General features: G+C 39.1%; 2 protein-coding genes across 3 annotated transcripts in view; one reads left to right on the top strand and one right to left on the bottom strand.

Annotated features, from left to right (window-relative positions):
• Positions 1-15685, bottom strand: part of homer2 (homer scaffold protein 2) — a 28584-nt gene extending 12899 nt beyond the window's left edge. The window contains exons 1-2 of one of the 2 annotated variants that reach the window (XM_072380877.1): positions 15585-15685; positions 3971-4127 (exon numbers count right to left, since the gene is read on the bottom strand). In XM_072380877.1, the coding sequence (XP_072236978.1) occupies positions 3971-4127; positions 15585-15586 (159 nt within the window). In that variant the 5' untranslated portion in view covers positions 15587-15685. Of the gene's footprint in view, positions 1-3970; positions 4128-14915; positions 15381-15584 lie in introns of those variants that run through there. The other variant, XM_072380876.1, reaches the window with a different exon arrangement.
• Positions 15686-15862: 177 nt separating this feature from the next.
• On the top strand, positions 15863-19803 carry LOC140302107 (RNA guanine-N7 methyltransferase-activating subunit-like protein). The gene is made up of 3 exons (XM_072380878.1): positions 15863-15951; positions 16146-16316; positions 17146-19803. Exons 2-3 carry the CDS (start codon positions 16147-16149, stop codon positions 17345-17347), a joined length of 372 nt encoding a protein of 123 aa, XP_072236979.1. The 5' UTR covers positions 15863-15951; position 16146; the 3' UTR covers positions 17348-19803.
• Positions 19804-22541: the final 2738 nt, after the last annotated feature.

The raw sequence follows: 22541 nt of genomic DNA, 5'->3' as shown, positions 1-22541 counted from the left end.
TTACAGTCAGAGGTGGGTTCAAAATCAACTCATTAAGACCTAACAAGAGCACAGGTACACTCATATGTTTGATCAAGTCTCAATGGGTTAAAGTAAAAGCTGTTTTCTGGTTGAAGATGCTATCCTGACGGGGAGATGAATCAGCTAATCACCTTTGGAATGTGTGCACATCCGTTCTTCTGCATTACCTGCATTATCTACATTCCTTCCCTGCAGAGAACTGCAGACATCAATGTGGATATTTGAAGAACTGCTGCATAGAAGATATATTTACAAAATGTCACAATAAATACAATGCACAGGGAATTCAGCCTCTGAGCACAGAATTATGGCTCTGCATTCCAGGCTCAAGTCTCATTCTATGTTCATTTGCTGGCCTAGTTTAGGTTCTGAAAGTAAAGTCAATGACATGCAATGCTGTTTACAATACAGACTTTGCTGATGTTTGTGCTACATATCAGCTCATGGCAGGCGGTGTGATTGCACCATAATCCTATTGGATAATTGTTTTGGGTCTTATAGCAGCAGTGTGCATTCTCTCTTATGACAGCTGGGCATACAACAAAATACCCAATTCAGCTCAATTTCAGTCACTCACTTTATGAAATAACATATGAAATACTGACCAGAAAACACATCCAGTAGAAATCCAACAGATGAACACCTGCCTGAAAATGCCAACATAATGTTCCCTACAACCTGGGGCACGCAGTTGAGTTAACTTGGAGGAATTTCAATTCTGATTCTTGTCAGATATGTGACAAAAACATGGCAGATAAGTCAAAGCAAAAGCTTAAGTGTAAAATAAAAGCTTAAATGTTAGTCCATACAGTTACCACTCGTGGAATAATTAATTAAATATGGTGAGAAAACTCTTCACGTTGAATTGGCACAATGTTTGGTACTTCCCTGTATGAGAGATACCATTCCAACAGAGGGCCGGTAAAAAGTACTGATATGCTCCTCCACTTGCCATATCCTCATCAAAGAGTGGCCCGAACATTGTGAAAGGGCGAATATAAGCTGACGGCCTGCCACAGTTTGAACAGCGGAACAGGTTATTATTCGAGACAGATTCGTCTCCCTTGCAGCTAATTTACAAACTAGAAAATATTTAACACTTGATGACTCAACGTTTCCCTGCTTTGTTTGCTTTGCTCATAAAGACGTCGCTCCAATTCATTTAAATTAAGTGGAAATAAAGTTAAAATTCAATTCGGTAAGAGCAGTCTCTAACCTGACAACCATTTCAGAGACTTCATATATTCTTATCCTCACACCTGACATATAGCAGTATCCTGCAGAGATTTTATGACACATGCTGTTCTGTTCAGGTTACAGGAGAGTGGAGAGGCTGGTAGGCAGGGAATGACAGGACAGAAGTTAATGTGGCTATAGAGGACATACAAAAACAAACAAAAGAAAGGACATGAATTTAGCCAAAAAGTTTGTTTTTTTTGTTTGTTTGTTTTTATTACAAAGAACATAAAGTTGTAGATGTAGTTTCTAAAATTCTCGCTAAGCCATTGTCAATCCTTACAAAACTTCATAAGTGCTCTGCAATTTACGTAACCAATCATAGTTTTGCATCTCTCACAGTGAGAAGAGTTTAAAATTTAAAGCCAACACAGCTTTTTTTCTGGTCTTATGCATCAATTTTCCTGAACAAAGCACAGAAAGCCTTAACCTGCAGAGGGAAACAATGCTCTTAGTATTTGAGACAGAAGGTAAAGGGAACAATTTTATAATATACCATGGAGATTGTAAAGTATACACATGCACAAACAGAACATTTAGTTTACATCTATTTCTTGTTTCCAGAAGACAGGATACAGTGCTTGCTGTGCAATATATTCAGATAATACTATACTGAAATGAGACCCAACAGTCAACTGTTTGGTTGTCCATTTAAACTCTCCTCTGCTCGGCTCTGCAGGTAAACTGCACGAGTTAAGATTGTGCAAGAGGTGATTGCTTTACAGTGTCAGCAGAGGGATATTGCTGTCATAATGCTCCTCCAGTTTACACAGACAGGGCTGATCGCCATGGTAACGCTCCCTCTCTTAGCCAAGGAAAAGGGTGTTAATATGTGATATAGGATGACTCGTGTGGCGTTTCTCAACACATGAGCGATTAAATGTCAGAAGCATGCTCATGTGTTGACAGATCAAACTATTTTGGATAATCAGTTTCTTTTTACTCCTAAACTTCTGAGAATGATTGCATGATTTTGAATTCCCCCCACTGGGGGATGAATAAAGTATTTTTTCAATTTCTATGAACGCATATTTTTAAACAAATGAGCACATGCTCTATCATGAAACAACTGCTTGATAAAAACACTTGGGTGGAACAGAATTAAAAAACAAACCAAATCGAGTCAACATCCAGTGCGAGGGCATATGTCAGGGAAAAGAAAAACAGCTAACTTAGTCTCACTACTATTTTAAGGTGGGCTTCTTTTTTTGATAAGGGTTGTATACACTCCCAACACCAACTTTTGTGCGTTTCCTTTATTTAACACTTTTAAAGCTAAAGGATTATCATCACTGCACAAATTTTAGCATGCTGCGATTCTAATACTTGACACCATTGGTAATCAACATCAAACAGCCTTTTGGAGCTTTTTTGTATCGCCATTTTTAAAATGTGACCTCCGTACTGTAACTGCCGGTTGGAAAAGATGGAGGTTAGCTACGAACGATACCGGCTGCAAACAAAAATAGCTGTTGTACGAAGGATGGACAGTCGCTTAAAGTTTTCTTAATAACCCTTCAGCCAAGATATTAAAAACAATTAAAAAAAAAAAAAACAGAAGTGGGAAAGTTGAGGGAGAAATAAGTTGAGCAGAGGTTTTTTGATTATATTTCCAAATGGTGAAAGTAAGATTTGACTAAATTCTGGATTGGACCTAAGAGTAAAATGTGCAAAACTCATCCACTGTAAGTATCACTTCAATGTTACTTTACCCCTATTTAAGTCTTCAATATACCAAGAAAAAATAAACGAATTAATAAAACAGAATAACAAACCACTTGTACTTAACACATTCAAACCTGCATCTCACCTGAAAGTCAAGATATTAATTCTGTATAAGATATTATTAAAAGCTAATGTCTTGTGTAATTCATTGTGTCACAATCATGTATTATTTAAGACCTTTTTAATTATCTGTTGATCCTTTATCAAAAGTCCTTCATGCAGCATCTAAGTATACAGAGTTTATACTTTATTACCTGGCAGTGCAAGAGGGCATTGAGTGCATGAGTTGGGCGAGTTAGAGGGCATCAGTAAGTCATCAGTAAAATCTGTGTGCAGTCTCCACTTTATGTTACACATTTCAGCATTTCAGAATAGTAGTAATAGTCTTTTTATTTGTGTATCATAATCATGAGTGCCTACAACAGTATATAGGGCTGTTAACCAATAAATTAACCATTTGTGACTGCCGCTACATTATTTCAAATGACATTTATTAATGGTTACTTAGTGCCTTATGAAGATTAAATTGGGGCACTTAACTAAATGTGATGCAACTTTAGTGACTGGTGCAGGCAAAGCTTTCTTCACTCATTTTCAGTCCAAATGCACAATGCTTATTTCTGGTGGCTGATAAATATGGTCGTACAGTAGATCATTTCAAATAAAAGCTGAAGATTAATCTCTCAGTTTTAAATCCCACTGTTTTGTTTCTTCAGATGCAAAGAAAACAAAACCTTAGAGTTTAGAAAGTTTTTTTTTTTTTTTTTTAATAATACTTTTTGCCTGAATTGGTACAAATATTGAGCAAAATGTCTGAAATTGTCCCATGGCTTATAGGATCCGGAAGAGCAGCAAATTTAATATTAATGTCTGACCCAAGTCCCAAATTTCACCTAGGGTGCTTCACCCCCTCCTTTTCTCCCAAGAGCAGTTAAATATTTGCCACCATCTCTTCCTTAAATTGTTACACACAGACTTGGAAACGTACCTTGGATCCATCCACGCTGATAATGCGGTAGCTGTTGCGTGTGCTGTCGTAAAAATAGGAGACTGTGACAGCCTGTTTACTGGCAGGAACCCAGTTCTTCTTCGTGGTTGGATCAATTTGGAAGACATGGGCCCTGGTGGTGTAGATCGGCTGCTCCCTGAACAGAGGACAGAACAGAGGGACAGCGTTAGAGGGGGTTACTGAGATAAGTCAGTGTGACTACAGATAACATCCAATGATAAATAAGCCATATCTCACAACTTTTAGCCAAATGCAGAGTAAAAGTGGGAACTGAGCTCATAGTATCTCTGTCACAGTGTCTCCAGAGATGCTGAGAGCCTGAACATCGACAGGCAGGTGATAATTTAACATAAACTCTAAATCCTCAAAGAAATCCAAAGTCATTAGCACATAAACACCCCTTCCCTCTCTTAGGTGCCAGTAACGGATCTCATGGTGTACATGTGAAAATGTGCACTTGCATCTCTTCACTAATGTAAGATTTCTCAGATGCAATAAATATATTCCAGTCAATTATCTATTTGTGGTTACAATCGGACAAATTAGTTACTGTTGTTTAGCGGAAAACAATATTTTTGAATAAAAAGTGCACTCATATCTTGCTCGTATCGTTTTCCAACAGACGGAAAAAAAGCAACTAAGACTATAAACTTTTGTACGGAGATAACAGATTAAACAAAAAGTTGGGTAATTTTCTCAAGACACCAATGCAATCGGATCGTGGTGGCTACCAAGAAGCATGTAGGTTTTAGGCTTTCGGCCATCCATTTAAAGTGGAGATGTTTCTCTAAAACAACTGATGTTATGGTAAAACCTTACAGAATTTACCCATGTACTGCACCAATGCCAGCATGTTTTACTGATCATAGTTTCTATTTTTGTCTATAACGTTGTTACATTTGTGGGTAAGCACAAACAAGATAGCTGTTCAATAGACTGAACCCTATTGAACAGCTATGTCTATATTTTCACACATAACAGTGGGAAAATGTACTGAAAGGAACTTGGAATGTATTATTTCACATGCTTGTGTATGCACCATTTATCATTATTCACATCTATATACTGAGGAAAAAAATGTTCATATAAATATCATGCTTTACTGGAAATAATTACTTTACAATGCTTTTCTTCCCATTAAATGCTAAGCTGGAAGTGGGTTTGTTATAAAATCAATAAGGGGTAACAGCAAACTGAGGATTTTCAAACATTGGAATGATATGTTGATGAAAGCTCCCCAGAACATCTCTGAATTTACAAGATGACTCAGGTTTAGCTTTTTGTCCGTGCTTCATCTGGTCAGTTTTGTCTGAATACATTTACATATCTAATATTCTTTCTGTATCCAAGCATTTTTTTAAAATCCTTCTTATAATCAACTTACAATTTTGTAAGGGGGAAGCTGCATAATCTAAAATTTAAAATAAATGAGTAATTCTGGTCCAACTCAACCTTCACTACCTTTCTTTGAGAAGGTGAAGTAATCTCCCCCTCAGCTGTTTGCTGCCCTTTTGATTCAGAAGAGCAGCAGCAAGAGCAGGAAGGGCAGGATCAGACTGCCTGTTGAACTCAAATGACTGCAGAGGATTTTTTTTCCTCTTTTATGACAACCAAAGAAATCTCTCTGCAGACACAGATCATCCTCCCGCCCCTAGACACAAATGCCACAGGCTAACTCAGGCATGAGGGGCTGAAAGCTAAAAACCCTCTTCTCTGATTTTGTATTCAAAGTAAAAAATAAATAAAAATACAGCAAATTTATATAAATCCAACATACACTTTCTTCAACTGACGTGGGCCTTGGTCAGCTAATGTGCCATTATTGTGCTTTCAATAAAGATAATAATGATAACAACAACAACAATAATAATAATGTTAAATACAGAAAGAATTCCATATACATGTACTTTTCACCAGTCATCAAGAGCCACTGACAGTGTGGTTTTAGAAGAGAATAAAAAATAAAAACATCTGCGCAGAATACATTCATGTTTTGCAGTACATGCACACCACACTGCGCCCAGCAAAGAAAGAGCACCAGTGCTGAAAGTTGGGCCTCTCCATAATAGACCTAGAAGATTTAAATTGTTCATTGGAAGTTCTCATTTAAAAAGCTGAGTAACGGGTTTGTGTTTAAGTGGAGAAGTATCACCAGACCCCTAAAGAACTCAATGGATAGGAATGAAGGATTTGGGCAAGACAGGCAGGAAGTGGTAATCCTGTTGGACATTTAAACTGTGCTGTAAAGGCATTTCTCTGCACAAATAGGGTATACTATGTTCTTATTGCTACACGTCTCTTGATTAAATAGTTGGAAATGTTCAATCACTAAAGATTATTTTTGGTGTATTCCAGTCACATCACATTTTACAGTCCTTTACAGTCATTTCACAAGGGTTATCCAACCAAATGTGATGACAAAAGCGTTTATCAATGTTCCAAACAGTCACACTCCACGACGGACCGATAAAAAGTGCTGTCAGAATAGAGAGGTGTGAGATTAAAGGAGCAGTTCATATGAGAACAACATTTAACAACTCTTTCCTCAGAGGCATTCGCTGTGCTGCACTGGGATGGATACAAAAAGTGGCAAGTGACAACAATCATTAGGTCCTGGATCAGAAGAGAGCTTCAGGACAAATCTGTAAATGATCATCAGCTGCTTGAAGTGGGTTTGATTCGCAGATTGTTAGTTTAAGAAAGAAATCAAGGCAAAACTTTCTCTGGGCCAGTGTCATTGTGGGATTGGCAGCTTTCCACACTGTTCAACATCTAAAGAGCACTTCAGTGAAAGCAAGCTAATGCTAAGTCACAGTGCAATTCATTCACATGTCAGTTTAAAGTACGGGGAATAGAACGACTGGTGGCATTTTAAGGGCAAAACCAGCACTGTAAATATATGTGTTTATATGGAACTCAGCTGAACTCTAGAAGTTAATCAAATGATTGCTATTAGGAGGGATTCTATAATCAACACATGTATAGGTAAGGTAATCATCTCATCATTTGATCATCTCTGTTACACAAAACATTAATCCAGTCTCCAAACATATCAATGGCAAAGATTCTCCGAATTAAAAAAAAAAAAAAAAAAAAAAAAATGTTTTTAAGTTAGAAATTTTGCATTTGAAAACAAAAATATTTACAAATTTGAAAGTGTTTATGAAGAGTTAAGTGTTGTGATACTCTAATAGAACTGATACAATTTTTCTGATCTGAGCAAATCTTTGATATTTTAACTGAACAGGTGATTAAGTATATGTTTAAATTACCAGTTTTAGCTACAATAAACAAGCTGCGCCTGTGCCGTCTGTAAATTACCGGCTCCTGATTATGAGCAGGTCTGCGTGTTTGGAACACCGTGCTAATTTGCACTGCTCCAAGTAGACCGCTTTGGTCATGATTGAAATAAGCAGGTCGTACCCATGTTTGCCGAGCACCACAAACCGGAATGCTGTTCTCAGAGATGAACGCTCCCAACAGCATCAGTCCTGATCTGCAAACACATGCCAATTTGCCCATGATACTAAATCTGGCCCAAAGTGTCCTGTGCAGCTTTATTTAGTTGTACATTGTATAGCGACCCCCCAACCATCTTTCTGTCTTTAGGCCCATTCTTTGTAAAGCCCCATATGCTTTAGATTAGAGGCCACTGAATCACAAGTCTCTTATCTCCCCTCAAGTCTTCCCACATGCATGGTTACACACATGGTTTTAGGAGAGAGCTTTTCTCACCAATGTCCAAAAGCATCAGTTTTTGTGCTTTAAAGCATCTTAAATTGTCCTACTTTCTAATTCCCTCCTCTTTCCATATTTTCTTCTCAACCTGCCATTGACTTTCATGACATTAAAGATTTGAGCAAAATCTGAGAAGGGGGGTGCTGAGCTGCACTCAGCAGTGCACTGGCACTTTGATTGGCACAGCAAAAAATTCATGGTAAATAGAAGCTATTACAAATATTACATTTTTGTAGCACTGTGATTTGCCTAGAAGATAATAACCTAATAATAATAAAATGATACCAGACAGACAGGCTGGCACTCTGCAAATATCCATGAGCTAATAAAGCCCTTCTTCCATTGGGATTATGATTCTCACAGAATTGAAAGCCTAATAAATTCACTGTCCCCTTTAAGCCTAATCTCAGTCTTCATCTGCTTTGGGAACAACAAAACCCATTATACAGATCACTGCTGTTGCTCTCAGTACACATGCAAAACACACAAGACACACACACACGTTGACCTTTGCTATGGCAGTGTCTGGGGCCAGCGCACACTGGTAGGGGAAGACAAGGGAAAGGCCACTGCTGAACACATGAATGCACTCACATAACTGCTGGTGGAATCCAATGATCTGCTTTTCTGAGATAGAAAAGCATTTGTATGATTGATTTTTTTTTTTTTTCAGGATAAAAAGGAGAGCAACATTCGTGACTTTCATGACTGCTGAATTCTTTGTCATGCAGGCTGTTGGGTATTCCCTGTCCCCATCTGGTACTTTGAATAATTTACAGGTGCAAGAGTGCGTCTGTGAGGGAGGAGCAGGTCTGAGTAAGTGCACACTGTCTGTTCCTACGTACACCTCCATTTCTGAGTGGGGCCTATACACACTGATGATCCAGCAATCATGTTTAGTGCAGGAAAAAGAATCCATTAAAAACCAGGAACTGCACTGACAGGTAGATATAGCTGAAGACTAAACTGTCAGGAAAGGTCTCAGTTCAACCTAGAAATGAAAAATTCTTCCTGAGTAAGGCTTTGGATGGTGATTTTAATACACTGAGTTGTGGTGACACTGCATTTGTTTTCTCTTCACTGAGGCTTCTTTTTGGTATGAGAGAAAACAGCCTTGTCCAGATTCCTGAGTTTAAGAATCCTCTTCAGGCATATTTGACAAACAAACTCTGTCTGTCACAGTCACCAAACTCAGATAGAGGATTTAGGAAACTGGTGCAAAACTGAACTATTTAAATGTCAAAAATTTTACGAGCCTGACAGAAATCTGCAGTGTCTACAGCTTTGGATATATAATCTGCATTTTTCACTTTCCAACAGAAAGTGAGCATTATGTGGCCAACTTGACAAGTTAAACATCCAGGAGGCAGCACATAATAACACTCATTAAAAAAGGTAGAGCTGAACCTGGAAATGCTTTAGTGCTTTGATAACGGACACAAGCATATCTATGTAATTTGATTCCTTTTACAGAAAGATGCAGAACAGTGACAACTTTTCAGCTTTTTGCTTGGCTTCTTTCTGGGAGTATTGTTACAAAAGATGTCGAGTCGCAGTAAATGGGCCAGAGATAGCATCAATACACTGGTTTACACCATGCTTGGAGTGTAAAATGGGCAAGGAATGAATAAACAGGTCAAGTGTGAATATGGTTACTACTGGATGCAGACCCACAGGCACAATGATATGAATTATTCTGTTACTTGATAGTTACTTGCCAGTGGAATTTTATACAGTCAGAATTAGGTTAAAAAGTATGTTTTCCAGAGGGAAAAACAAACCTGTTAACATTCCTCTACCAGCTACAGAACTGATAAAATTCCACGACAAGCCTTCTCAGTGTGAAAGTCAACAGAGCACATCAGTTACTTAACATCCTAATATTGCTAGTAGTATACTTATAACATGCTGTCCTTGGCCGAATGTGTTCCGAAGATTTTAAGGAATGTTCATTTTGTCCACTCAAAAGAACGATACTGACAAAAGCTGCTTTATTCACTTGTCAAATATCCACAGTGCGTTTGGTTGTAGACGACTGAGTGAGAGTGCTCATCTTTCTCTCACCTGCTCTGCAACAACACAAGGCACACTTGGCTTTTCAGTGGGAGAGAATAACAAAAGAGCATCTTCTCGGTTATAGAGAGAAAACAAGAAATTCTCTATGATCACAAGATGTGCAGATCAGTAGAATGTATTGATATAAAAAACATTGAGACAGCCTAACAGAATTCATATCTGAACATAAAGATGTGATCACTTCAGTTCTAATGAAACCTGTTCATGTCAGATGAATGAAATGAAAATGCTCCATCATTTTTATCCTGGAGGCCTGACAGAGAGACGACTCTCTTATTAGTAAGAGCAATGATTTGTTGGTGAAAATGAGTGGTCAGAGGAGGAGAGCTCTGTGGGTTCATTACTACATCCCCACCTGAGCTTTCACTGCATTAAGTATTCTGTTTTACTAATGATGTCAGGAGGTCAAAAGAGAGCAGGCTGCCCCCCCAGACACTGCATGCAATAGCCTGGACCTCCAAGATTCCTGCTGAATGTTGCAGAAATTAATGGAACAATGATATGCCTCATCTTCCTCTTCCGACATTTACAAAATGAACATACCGTTTCAGTTTAATGCCGACTTCATGTGAATGTTTTTATTATTAGCATCATTTACGCCACAGGGGTTCTTATAAGACGCCACTTCTTTATTACATTATAAGTGCAGAAAAACAGAAGGATGAAAATAAAAAGGAGTTAGTTTTGTTTTGCAGCACAATCATATGTCGAATAGGGCCGAGATCAGGACTTTTCAGGTAACAATCCCCTCCACTTCTGTCAAAGTTTCATCAGTCAAGCTGACAGTTTTAGGTTAAAGTCAAGGATGCTGAACAAGCTCCTTTTTATTATTCCATCCCCTGTATGTAATTTACAACTAGCAACATAACAGCCCCAATGCATGAAGCCCCACTTTACATCTAAAAACTAAATACAAACTCAACTCAGTGTTTGGCCCTAATTTACTAAGATGTGCAATTTTGTGCCTGATCGCAAATCTCAACTTGCGTTGACGGGAGTGTATCGTTTTGTGGGTGACAGTTTAAAACTGCACGAATCCACCAGCACAAGTATAATCATCTTATTTCTATAATGACCAAAGCATTTAACCAGGAGCAACACAAAGCACATAACAGATCAGGGCCTTTGTTTCATTCTTCCATAAAAATAGTAAACAAACCCCAAATGTGTTGGCACAGAGAAGCCCCCCAGCTACAATCCTTCATACTGGCATATCTACACAGATTTCCCTTGGTTTGATTTGAGAGAAAGTATTGTTCTCTCTGTTGTTTACATGACAAAGGCAGCTGCTAACAAGATCGTGTCATTTCACAGTTTTGCACATAAATGTAAAGTCGCCTGCCCACTATACCGAGGAAGCGGCCCCTGCTACATCATTTAAACAGAACCTGCTGCCAGTGTTGCCAGTTTTGGACTAAATCACATCAGACCTCCGGTTGGTGGAACAACTGTAAGAATAAAGAAGTTGCTTCTGCAAAAATGTCATTTTTGCTGTCATCATCCCCCACTTTGGCTCTTTCTCCTCCCTTTTGTATTCTACCAAGCAGGGTAGGGCGCCTATTTCCTTGTTATGATACTGGCCTCCTCGTCATCCAAATAGCTCCTTGGGCCGTGGTTTTCTTCTCATTGATCCTCACAAGAAAATGTGCACTCCACCCAAACTGGCAGAATCCAACAAGAGCAATTGGCATTGGGTTTATGAATAAGCTGCTTGAAAATTGAATCTCAGAATAGAACTAATCAGATTTTGACTCACCGTAATTCAGCATTTTATTAAATTGATCAGGATCCCAACAATCACAGGCGCACAGACCGAGAAGTTTTGGCTTGGATATTATTCGAATACTTGGTGGTTGCACAAGAAGCCAAGAAATACTGGAACAGTCATTATACTACGGCGGATGGGTATCTACAGTGGGAGCTGGGATTAAATCAACAAAATTATTACTGGATATTCCCCAGTTTATTTCACATTCAATATAGAAATGGGAATCTCTTACAAATAAATCTCTTAAATACTTTTTTTTCTGTCACTCACTGAAATATGTCTATGCATGCTTTAGCTGCAATCACTAACAGTGACCTTCATAATTAACGCCAGTTTTTTGGCATCATACAGTGTCCAATGTAATACAGGCAGCAGGCCAGTTTCACACCAGCAATCCCAGCAGGCCCCCTTCCACCATACTGAGGTGGGATAAAGAGCCCAACTTAATCTGAGAGATCCAAGGAAAAGGAAGTGAGGAAGTCTCCGCAGAAACACAGCGTGACAGCAGATGGCCTCTTTGGCTTAAACCATCTGGTGAGGAGAGGTCCAGTCCACCATCAGCCTGTCCCCTTTCATTTACACACCATTCTTTAACAGTAAGACCTGCTTCTACTCCTCTGTTTGACACATCAACAACGTTTCTCTCCAAACCAGAGACAGACAGAACGGATTAGGCTTAAAGTCTACTCGCCTACCAGGACAGCCAAGAGACCCACTTCCATGTCACAGAGCCTAATCAATGAGTGTTAAGCCTTTAGATGTCATTCTCTGGACAGCCAGGAGATTATCATCTATCCCTGTGTTAGGACTGCTCCCAGCAAGGCTTACTTTAAATAGCATGCATATGCTGATTGTATTGCTGGCAGAATGACTGCTTATTCCTGTAAAAAAAGGGCTTCAGGCAATCCGAGCTTTATTCTAGAGTAATATCAGAGATGCAGCTCTCTAAAGTGCTAAACTGTACTTAAAATCTCAATGATCATCCCTTTCTTTCCAACTGTTACAATCCGAATGTTACCATCTTCTTAAATTTCACTCACTTTGGATAACGTTGACTTGGTTTGTTGACATTGCTGCAAAAATTCCATTTTATTGTGGACCAATACACACACCGAGTTCTCAATAACCAATGCAGAAGTAATAAGATCAATAACTATATTTTCAAGGTCAAGAGAGTAAAGATAGATTATAACATCAAAGACTCATAGTGAAAAAAAAAAAGGGACAAGAGAGGATTGACATGGTGGGTGTTAACAAATGTGAGTGCGCTGCGTGACTTATAATTAACTCACGACTCCATTTAGATGTATTGAGTATCAGAAGAAAAAGGACCGAATTATTATATAAAACAAAACGCAACGAAAACAAACAAACAAACAGATGATTTACAGTTCCCACAGACAACACACTTAACGGCAATGTCTGGTCGAATCATTGCTCTTTATCAGGCAGAATGAGAAGGGAATCTATTACACAATTATGCACACATATGTGGTCGAGTTGAGTTGCAGACTGAAGACTCATCTGCAATCATAATATATCATTTTCAAGGAAAGATAAATGCCCAGAAATTGTTTAAGCTTCGTGGTGTCAATAATTTTCCTGGTTTCTTTTTCTAAATTGGAAAAAAAAAAGAAAGAAACTGAATATTTTACAGATTTTCACATGTCTAGAGAAAATAAGAATAAACAAATCAGTCACATTACTTTGTGACGCGATGATGGGCATTTTCTCTACTCGTTTCTGATATTAAAAGACAATTTATATTTACTGTGAATTAACTGCAAATGTTCAAATGTTTAAGTTTTAGTCCTAAAAATGGACTAATTGAATATCCCCTGCCTGACGGTGTATCAATCATGAAGTCATTCTAATGAGAACACATTGACTGGTTTCAGTTCTTTTTTCAAACATTTGATTTATTTTTGGATTTTCTTTTGTTTGTTTGAGGGTACATTTAATATGTTAGCTATTGGAACATTGATGAAACAAGCCAACTCATCTCATTTGAACATGGCTACAATAGCATAAAAAAAGAAAGATTATTGTATGGGGGCATTTAAACATACAGAATTTACACAATCGCAAGACTGACAGATATTAAGAGCAAATGTTGGTTGTTAGCCAAAACAAATCCTGCCAGTTTAGAGCGTGGTTAGTCAGGCAAAATTACTGAGAAGAAGATCGTTTCCTCCTTCCAAAATCTAGTCAGTCGTCAGGTGACACTCGTGATTATCGCTGACTGAAACCAGTGAAGTGGAAAAAGGAGATTTTAGTCCTGTGTTTCTGCCTGTAGGTGTGACCTCATGTGTTGGCTTGGTTGCCACGCAGCTGCTGGTCCACTGGGCCAGTTTCATGACACAACAAGACAGATACCTTTTTAAACCGGTTCGATGACTACACCAAACTCTTCAGGGGAGGGCAAGACTGTTGAACTGGTTTTATACTCATTTTTAGAAAACATATATGCCAAATTAAAGGGGGTGGGGCAATACCACAGTTGGGGCACTTTAATTTGATTGTCTGCTGCAAAATTTAAACCCTGCCTCATACTTTTACATACATCAAGCTTTCATAATGTTGCAAATGGAGGCATTCCTAACATTGACATTAAGTGTCCAGAATAAGTGCTTGGGAGAAATTAGTTGCAATAACAGTTCTACATCAAGAAGAAGCCATGCCCACTGGAGTTTGTAGCCCAAAGACAAAGCTCAGTCGTGGATCCTATCTGTGAGGAGAACTGGTGATTGCATAACTATGGCAATGAGCCACAGGGTCAACACTGACAACAGCCGACTGTGGAGGCAAAATAATGCACTATTCCCTGTCAACTACAGTGGGAGTACACACCACTACCTGCAGCTCTGTGGAAAACACGCGCGCACACACGCACACAAATCCACGCGCACTCCCACAAGTGCCATCACCCCTTATTAGTGGGCAGTGTTGACTCTGACACCTCCATATCATAACCCTCACACAGCTATATTTGCACAGATAACTAAAGGCATATCGGGAGAAGTCAAACATACCAGTCTGGATTTCTGCTCATACGGCATCACACATCAATTCGAAATATCTCACAGGGAGCACAGTCCAGCAAGAGTCACCCATGAATTCCCCACACCGACTAATAATCTTATAATACAAGGATCTTCCTCACGCACGGATGAGCGCTTGACAGCGTCGATTAATTCCAGTTACATCAAATGAGAGGCTTGCCACAACTTAAAAACTGTTGAGGTATTCCGCTGCATTTTTAACGAACAAAAGCACAACATTTCAGTGAGTGCAGGTGTCACGAAAGGCGCTCTGAGGGGCAGCGCTCTCTGGATTACTCACCCCATTGCCGCGGACTTCAGAAACAACTCCTTTTTATCTGCAGGTTATACTGACTGACGGGAGGAAAACAGTGTGTTAAAGCGCAGTTAAAGTCCGCAGGTGATCAGTGGTCCACCGAGTTCACACTCTGTCAAACAGCTTCGAACAAGTCCTCTTGCTGCCGAGAGACAAGTGAAATATGAGAGGCACTTCTTCGTAAACTCGATTCACCGGGTTGTCAAGCTCGCTGTCATAGAACCACATTCAGTTCAGGAAGTTTTTTTCTCATTCACCGCTTGTTTTTCCTCCTCCCATTGGCGACAATGTAAATCCCACTTCGGATTGTTTTTTCCTCTGTGTCCCCCAGCAATCGGCGCTAATTAATTAAGTCAATATGTGCATTTCCCTGCTAAGCCTATACGCAGAGTTTCTTTCTCCCCAGCGGGATTGTGTTTCATATGAAGGGCAGCAGCAGCGACACGGAGCGGCTTCCACCTGCTTCTCCCAGAGCCACCCACTCTTTTTTTAAACCTGTGGTATCTGCGGTGCTGTCTGCGGTTTCCGTCGGACAATTAACCCCAAACTGTGGTCTGAAACCACGAAATGTTTAGACCAAAACAAATAGACAAGAACATGCAGTTAAATACGCTTTACAGCTATGACGTGCCGTCTAAATCCAACCCCACTTACATGTTTTAAGAGGTTGTGTTGATTTCCAGCAGTTGACACTTTCTCACAAATTAGTCCAACTGTCATAAATCATTGGCTGCGTCACCAAATAGTATCGTCAGCTCAAAATGTGTCTTTCTAACTTGGCTCAAAGTTGGCCTTCGTTATCTTTTAAGAAGTCGTTAAGTTGGTTGGTTTAAATCGTTGGCCCTTTTATCTAACTGTCGAGTCACAGCATCAATCATAGGCAGGTGCGCTCGCTTGCGGAACCTTTTAACCATATTCGCGTGTTCCAGGGGGGAACTATTTAGTGACGTCCTGATTCTGGAATTGCGCACCATTCGTATGGCACTGTAGCACAAGCTAACATCAGTCTCCTCGCTTAAAGGTTTGTTTTCAAATCTATCATTGCAAATGCGTTTGTTATGATTATTGAGTGGCTTGTAACGTTTGCTAACGCACATTGTATCCGGGATAGCTTACTTTTAGAGGACCGCGTGGGGAAACTTTGCTTAAACAGGTCAACAGAATAATAGCAGTGTTGGGAGCCTTTGCGTCACTGGATTTTGTTCCGTTTCACAGTATGACCGAGACCTCGGAAACCCCGCAGAGCTACGAGGAGCTGTTTGCCCACAGATTTACATCAGAGGATTCTGAATACCAGCAATATCTGAACCGACCTGCTGACCCCCCACCCATTGTGGAGGACTGGAATGGGCGTGGAGGAGGAAACCAGCGAGGCAGGGACAACAGGTAATGTTGCAACCAAGTCTGTTAAGCTGCTTATTGTGAGATTGGAATTTTTTCTCTCCTGTGAATGTGATACCTTTACTGAACAAAATGATAGAAAAATAAATCTGTAATGTAGTTTACACACTGAAGAATGAATTACTGCTTAAGGAGTTTTACAATCTATGGAGACAATATTGAGTCTGTGTACCAGGCACAAGCCTAGGGTTAAAGTGTCAGGGGTCCTCTGGTCTTGAACCCGAAGCTGAGGTAATGGTTAACATAATGTGTCTAAAGGTCTTGGCAACAGTCACAAAGTGATTAAAAAGTCATGTCAGAAAGGCTCAGAGCAACTACAAAGAACTCTAGAGCTCCAGTGGAAGATGCAAATGTGTTGCAAAGAGACGCTAATCAACAAGCAAAAAAGCCAAATGAACACAAAGATCAAACAAAAGAACCAGAAAGATGAGCGATACCAATTTTAAAGGGATGTAAAAATGAACACCAGTACATACCCAAGTATGGACAAAAGGACTGAAAAAAGGGTCTCAATGATTTAAAAAAAAATGCCCATTATTAGTTGCTAAATGGCTGCAGGGATTCACTTTAACCACAAAAAAACCACTAAACCAATGAAGTGGTCAATAAGCTTGAATAGCATTCAAGTGAATTTACAACCTTGCTGATTGTGCCATCTCAGCAAGAACTTTAATAGTTATGACGTTCTCATCGGGCTGGCAGATCAGTGCTGCTAATGTACCTCAACTGCAGCGGTTCAGTCACAATATGAAAATTCTTTGCTCAATTTGGAAGGAAAAAAAAATGAAAATGTTCAATTTTTTTCTTCATCAAGGTATCAGGACCGTCGAGGACACGGAGACCGTGGGTGGGGAGGAGGCAGAGGTTGGCGAGGGGACCGTCGTGGGCATCAGCACTGGCACGACAGAGACAGAGACAGGCACGGGGGGCATGGAAGTGGGTATCAGTCAGGACGTCCAAGCTCCAACCAAGGATCCAACTCCTATCATCAGAGACCACATTATGACCGCTACTGACCTCTATGATAATCACCCAGGTTATCTCAGTATTTATAGTGTTCACTGCAATGCAATACTAAATGTCTGTATGAATCAGATATATTTTGTGTGATTTATATGCGTCGTACTGTATGGGAGGGCAGAGAACTGTATTAACGTTAAGAATTCATTGTACATCATTGCTTTGATATTTTCTCCATTTCGCTCAGGCATGTTACCAAATTTCTGTTTACATTTTTGGGGACTCTTTTTGACAACAACTCTGTAGGTTTAAATACTGGAACTTTCATTTCAAAAGGCACTGAAAAATACCCGTCACATATTTTAGGTACATGAATTGTTTTGCTTTTTTTATCTTTTAAGTATCATGTAATCACTGGAGTTTCACAGAAACGGTTGTCTTTTGAGATAATTTTGTTGTTACATTTCTATGTGACTTTATATCACATAGGAATTAATTCTACAGCGCAGTGTTTTTTTTAACAAGTAGCAAATCAGAATTTCCAGAGCAAATGCAGCAATCTGCATCAAAAATTAAACAAATGGACTTAACTTCTGTCATTAAACATGTATTTTCCTAATCGAAGGTCTTGGCTTTTGTAAATCTTTGCATCCAAATATTTGATTCAACATTGTCAGGTCCAGGCAGGGGACAAGAGAGCACTGGTTATGGTGTTAGGTTTTGATATTGGCAGATACTTAAAGTGGCAGACAAGAAATTGCTGGTGTATAGCAAGTGTTTTTTTGTTGTTTTGTTTTTTTCTTCTCCCTCCTTTCCTAAATTTAGTGATTTAGCATTCAGTGAGCTGAACCTCCAAGACAGGAAGGCACACCCATCTACCAACACCTACACTCACCCACACAGCACTATAAGTCATTTTGAGTTTGCTTATGTGTCCTTCTGACAGAAATTATATGGTGACCATATTTTTTAACTTCATGGTTGCACTTATCAACTCTGTCATTCCAGATTAAAGTGAATCTCTTTCGATCCTAGTTCTGTGATTCAAATCATCCCTGGAGAGTTTACTGTTTCTATTTCAGTCATTTCAAAATACCGTATGTTGAGATGCATCTACATGCAATGATCTGCAACTCAAAACACTTCATTTAATTGAAAATGGTACAAAGACATCATGTAAGCTAATGAAACTTCTAAGTACTGTTTGGTGAAAGACCTGTTTTTGAATTCGATGCAGGCAAAACATTTTGGGGACGCTGAAGCTTTCATTAATGAAGATGGGCAATTTTATTAGTGACATTTTCCAATGTAGAATTTGTTAATTTTATCTATGGTACGAAACATCAAAAGGTTCAGATGATTAAAAGAAAACTGACCAATCAAAATTTAAATGTTTTTTTTCTCTTTTTAATCTTCTCTTTTTCCTCTTGCCAGCCTGCATCATTCAGGGCTGCATTGGTACACATGCCATGGGTAACTTGCACATCTGTTTCATTTAGCAAAACCCCAATCTGCACATATCACAGCAGTAATTATAGTCCAGCTGCTAAACTGGCTTGTGATTGTTGTTTTTATTTGCATTTTACTTGGTGTTCCAACTTTTAGGTAGACTGGATATCGGCCTGTATGAGGCACAGCAGTATTCTTGTTATTATATGATAGCCCTTAAAAAAAAAAAGTCGATACATTTGTTCCAGAGAGAAGAGAGATACCTGTGGATCAAGCTAATCCTCCCATGCAAGCTTGCAAACCTCAGCGCTGATGTTTTACAGAACACTCTGAGTGTGTCATTTTTATATGGGTCTGAAACTTTGTTACATTTGTAAGTCTATTGTTTTGTATGTGTTTTACATAGCTAGCTAACGAAACATTTATATTCAAACTGTATTTGTCCAGGAAGGCGGGAAAAGCTCCCTCTGATTATATGTCACCATCAGGATTCATTCCTTTTTTAATTCAATGGATTTAGGCAGAAAATATAGCAGGAAGCAATGCTTTCAACTGAAAGACATTTGAGAGTTGACTTAAAATGTTTCCTGATCTAAATGGTTTAAAAGTGTCTTAAAGTATTGTAGCCATATGCTGACTTCACTGCAGTCTAATGACTATGTTAAGGTTTTGATGTTTGCTGCCTGTTAATTCTTTAGACTTATACAAGTATTATTTGTGTTTTCTGTAGCAAAACATGCAATTGGCAGTGAAACTTTTGTTAATTTAGTCTGGGCTTTCTGGGTTACTCTCTGTCTGATCAGAGACAAACCTGACCAGTTAGTCCCAGGCACTTTGAGTTTGGGACCACGGGAAACCTGTGGTACAGAGATGTCACCAGATTATTCTCAGAATATTTTCATGATTATTATGTACTGTAGATGATGGAATAAGCTAAATATTTGTCATTTTACCTTGGGGGACATTATTCTGAAATCACTCCTCCATGAGTGGATGCAGTGTTTTACAGATGAGTAAAACTCTGCGCTTCTTTATTTCTGAGGCACTCGCCATCAAATTCAATATGAGCAGATATTTTTCATGAAATAGTCAAGTCTCACTTTCAACATTTAAGATGTTTTCTGTTATGCTGCGAATAAAAGGTTGGTTTATGAGATTTGCAAATGATTGCACTCTGTTTTTATTTATATCTCATGCTGCGTGCCAACTTTTTCAGAATTGGGGTTGTAATAAAAATCATTTTATACAGCAGTTTTCCAGTAGATATTAAAGCTGATACAACCAAGCAAGCAATGCATAAGAAGAGAAGAATAAAACTTAAAACAAATGGAACAATAAAATAAATAAAAAAATCAGGAGAGGCTCTCTGATGACAGATTGAATAAACTCAAGCCCCCGCAACTCTGAGCTGGAAAAATAAATAGATGGATGGCTCTCTGATGTAAAATATGTTTTCATGAGTGATTTAAAAGCGATCATTGATTCTGATGACCTAATCTCGCCGGGCAGCTCTTTCCCAACTCTGGTGTCCTCACAGCAAACGTTCTGTCACCTCTGGGTTTTAACCTTGTCTCTGAGGTCAGATATGTAGCTGGGAGAGAGATTGTTGGGAGCTTTAAAATTCATCAATCATAATCAATCCTAAAAGACACTGAAAGCTTGTGCAGGGAGGCTAAAAGTGTAATAATATGGTCATATTTCCTGGTTCTCATTAGAAGTCTGGCAGCTGAGGTCTTTACAACCTGGAGTTATTTTATGGACTTTTCATTGAGTCGAGTAAGAATACTGTTGCAGTAATAAAAGGGTGAAGAAATGAGGATATGCTGTGTGGTCTCAAAATGATCAACTGACAATGTTGAACATATTTTTTATCAAAACATGATTGGACAAGTTCAGTGACACAGGGTGACTTGACTCAAATGTGAGTCTACTCTTAAATTGGATTTAATCATTTGTAGTGCACCATTTCATAATTCTAATCTCTCATGTCGATACATTAATTGAGGATCCACCATGTCTTCCCAAGAAGATGCGATTAATATGCTTTTTTTTCCCTTTTTTCCTGTAACCTGAGAAAGCAAGTATTTACTGAGGACCCCAAATTGATTTGATCAGCCTTTAATGTCAGTGTAGTGGATGACATAATACATCAAATGGCCTGAACAAGTGAACTATCTGTCCGGGGCAAGCTGCTTTCAAAGTAAATGCTTAGAAGAGGCACTAAGACCGATAGTTCACATTGTGAAAAACAGCTAAAATATTTATATGCATCATTAATGCATTATTGCTAAATGCATCATTGGCTATGGCATGTATAGCTCATTGCCTAAAGATGTCAGCATCTGGGTTTCACAGTCCATTTACAACAGAACTCAGTTAAGTCACAAACAGTAACTCTGGGCAGACCCCTCTGATGCAAAGCAAAAGGAAACCTTTGCATCGTTTTGACACTGGATCCAACTGGACTTGGATGCCATTCCGTTGCGTCTATTTCCGGCCACGGTGGAGACAGGGTTAACACTTCATTTAGACTTTAGCAGTGCAATCAGCTGTGATGATAAGGGAGGGTGCAAGGAGGTTATGGTGAAAGTGTGTGGGGGGATGTGCTGAAACTGGCACACAGTGGAGAACACTGCCATCATCACTGTAATCAGTTTGGATTAGAGACTGTGAATCCTAGAGGGCTGTGTCTTCACAGGGAAAGCATGTATTGGACAGACAAGTTTTTTTTTAAAAGAACTTTCAAATATAGTATAAGTATAACACTTGTATTTGTCGGGGTGAGAAAATTTTTGGAAATGTGACTTTTCAAATATGTATTTTTCCAATATGTCAAGCTTTTCTCATCAGGGTCAGCTGAAGTAATGTTAGCACATAGTCCTGAGGATGGGGCCTACACATTTAGGTGATTCCCGGACTTTTCCTCTGTTACTTTTATGTTGCTATTTGTTGTTTTGGGATTAACTACTTTGATGAATTGCCATACAAAGTGGTTCATGTTCCCCCGAAAAATGAAATTGCCTTCGCTTGGACAATCCCCTTCTCTAGCTCTACAGTTAGTTTGACCTTTCGCTTAAGTTTGACATTCAGCTCACAACACTGCTATTATGTCTTCACAAAGCAGGCAGATGGGCTGCAGACTTTCTATTGTGTCTCTTTCTTTGTGAGTACAGATACATTTGGTAAAAGTCAGAAATGAACTTTTCACATGTGAACAACTGTCAGAGTAAGATGAATTGACATCCTTCTGAAATTGTCAGCAACTAAACCATGTATGAAGTTCACACAGCTATAAAGACTACTCTAGATTTTAACCTCTTAATCTGGTCCTTTGGGAGCCACGGAGCATTGACTATCTCTTCCTCATTTATTGTAGTCTCATGAATGGAGCGTAAAGCTGTTGGATTTATATGATTTTGCTACGTGAAGAAAAAGCTTCACAACACCATTCTTGTTAAGGATTTATTCAACTGCACGCAAGAGGAGCTCATGAACCTTTTCAGTGTTGCCTTTAATCAAATCCATCACCTGCTATATTTTAATTAACGAGATGCGAGTGCATTGTAAGAGGAGGGAATAAGAGAAGAAAATCAAGGGAGAGAGCACACTAGGGCTGGTCTGCCGGGTTGTCATTCTTCATGTGGCCTGTTTGTGACGATGCAATGTGACAGCAACGGAGACAGTGTGCTGGGGGCCATGTCCTTGGTGATGAACTCATCCACTACCATCATCCCTCTTCTCCATCCCTCTCTCTTGCAAACAAACATACATTTGTGTGCACAGTGCACTCCAACCTCCCCA

Source organism: Leuresthes tenuis, unplaced genomic scaffold (genome assembly GCF_036924035.1).
Source record: "Leuresthes tenuis unplaced genomic scaffold, fLeuTen1.0.hap1 SCAF_2, whole genome shotgun sequence".
NCBI classification, from domain to species: Eukaryota; Metazoa; Chordata; class Actinopteri; order Atheriniformes; family Atherinopsidae; genus Leuresthes; species Leuresthes tenuis.
This window is presented reverse-complemented; position numbering and strand designations above follow the sequence as displayed.

Bases quoted from the DNA above. Each gene is read 5' to 3' on its own strand.
- LOC140302107 (XM_072380878.1), top strand. From the start codon at position 16,147: ATGACCGAGACCTCGGAAACCCCGCAGAGCTACGAGGAGCTGTTTGCC. The intron at 16,317-17,145 runs GTAATGTTGCAA...TTCTTCATCAAG, and splicing joins CAGCGAGGCAGGGACAACAG to GTATCAGGACCGTCGAGGAC.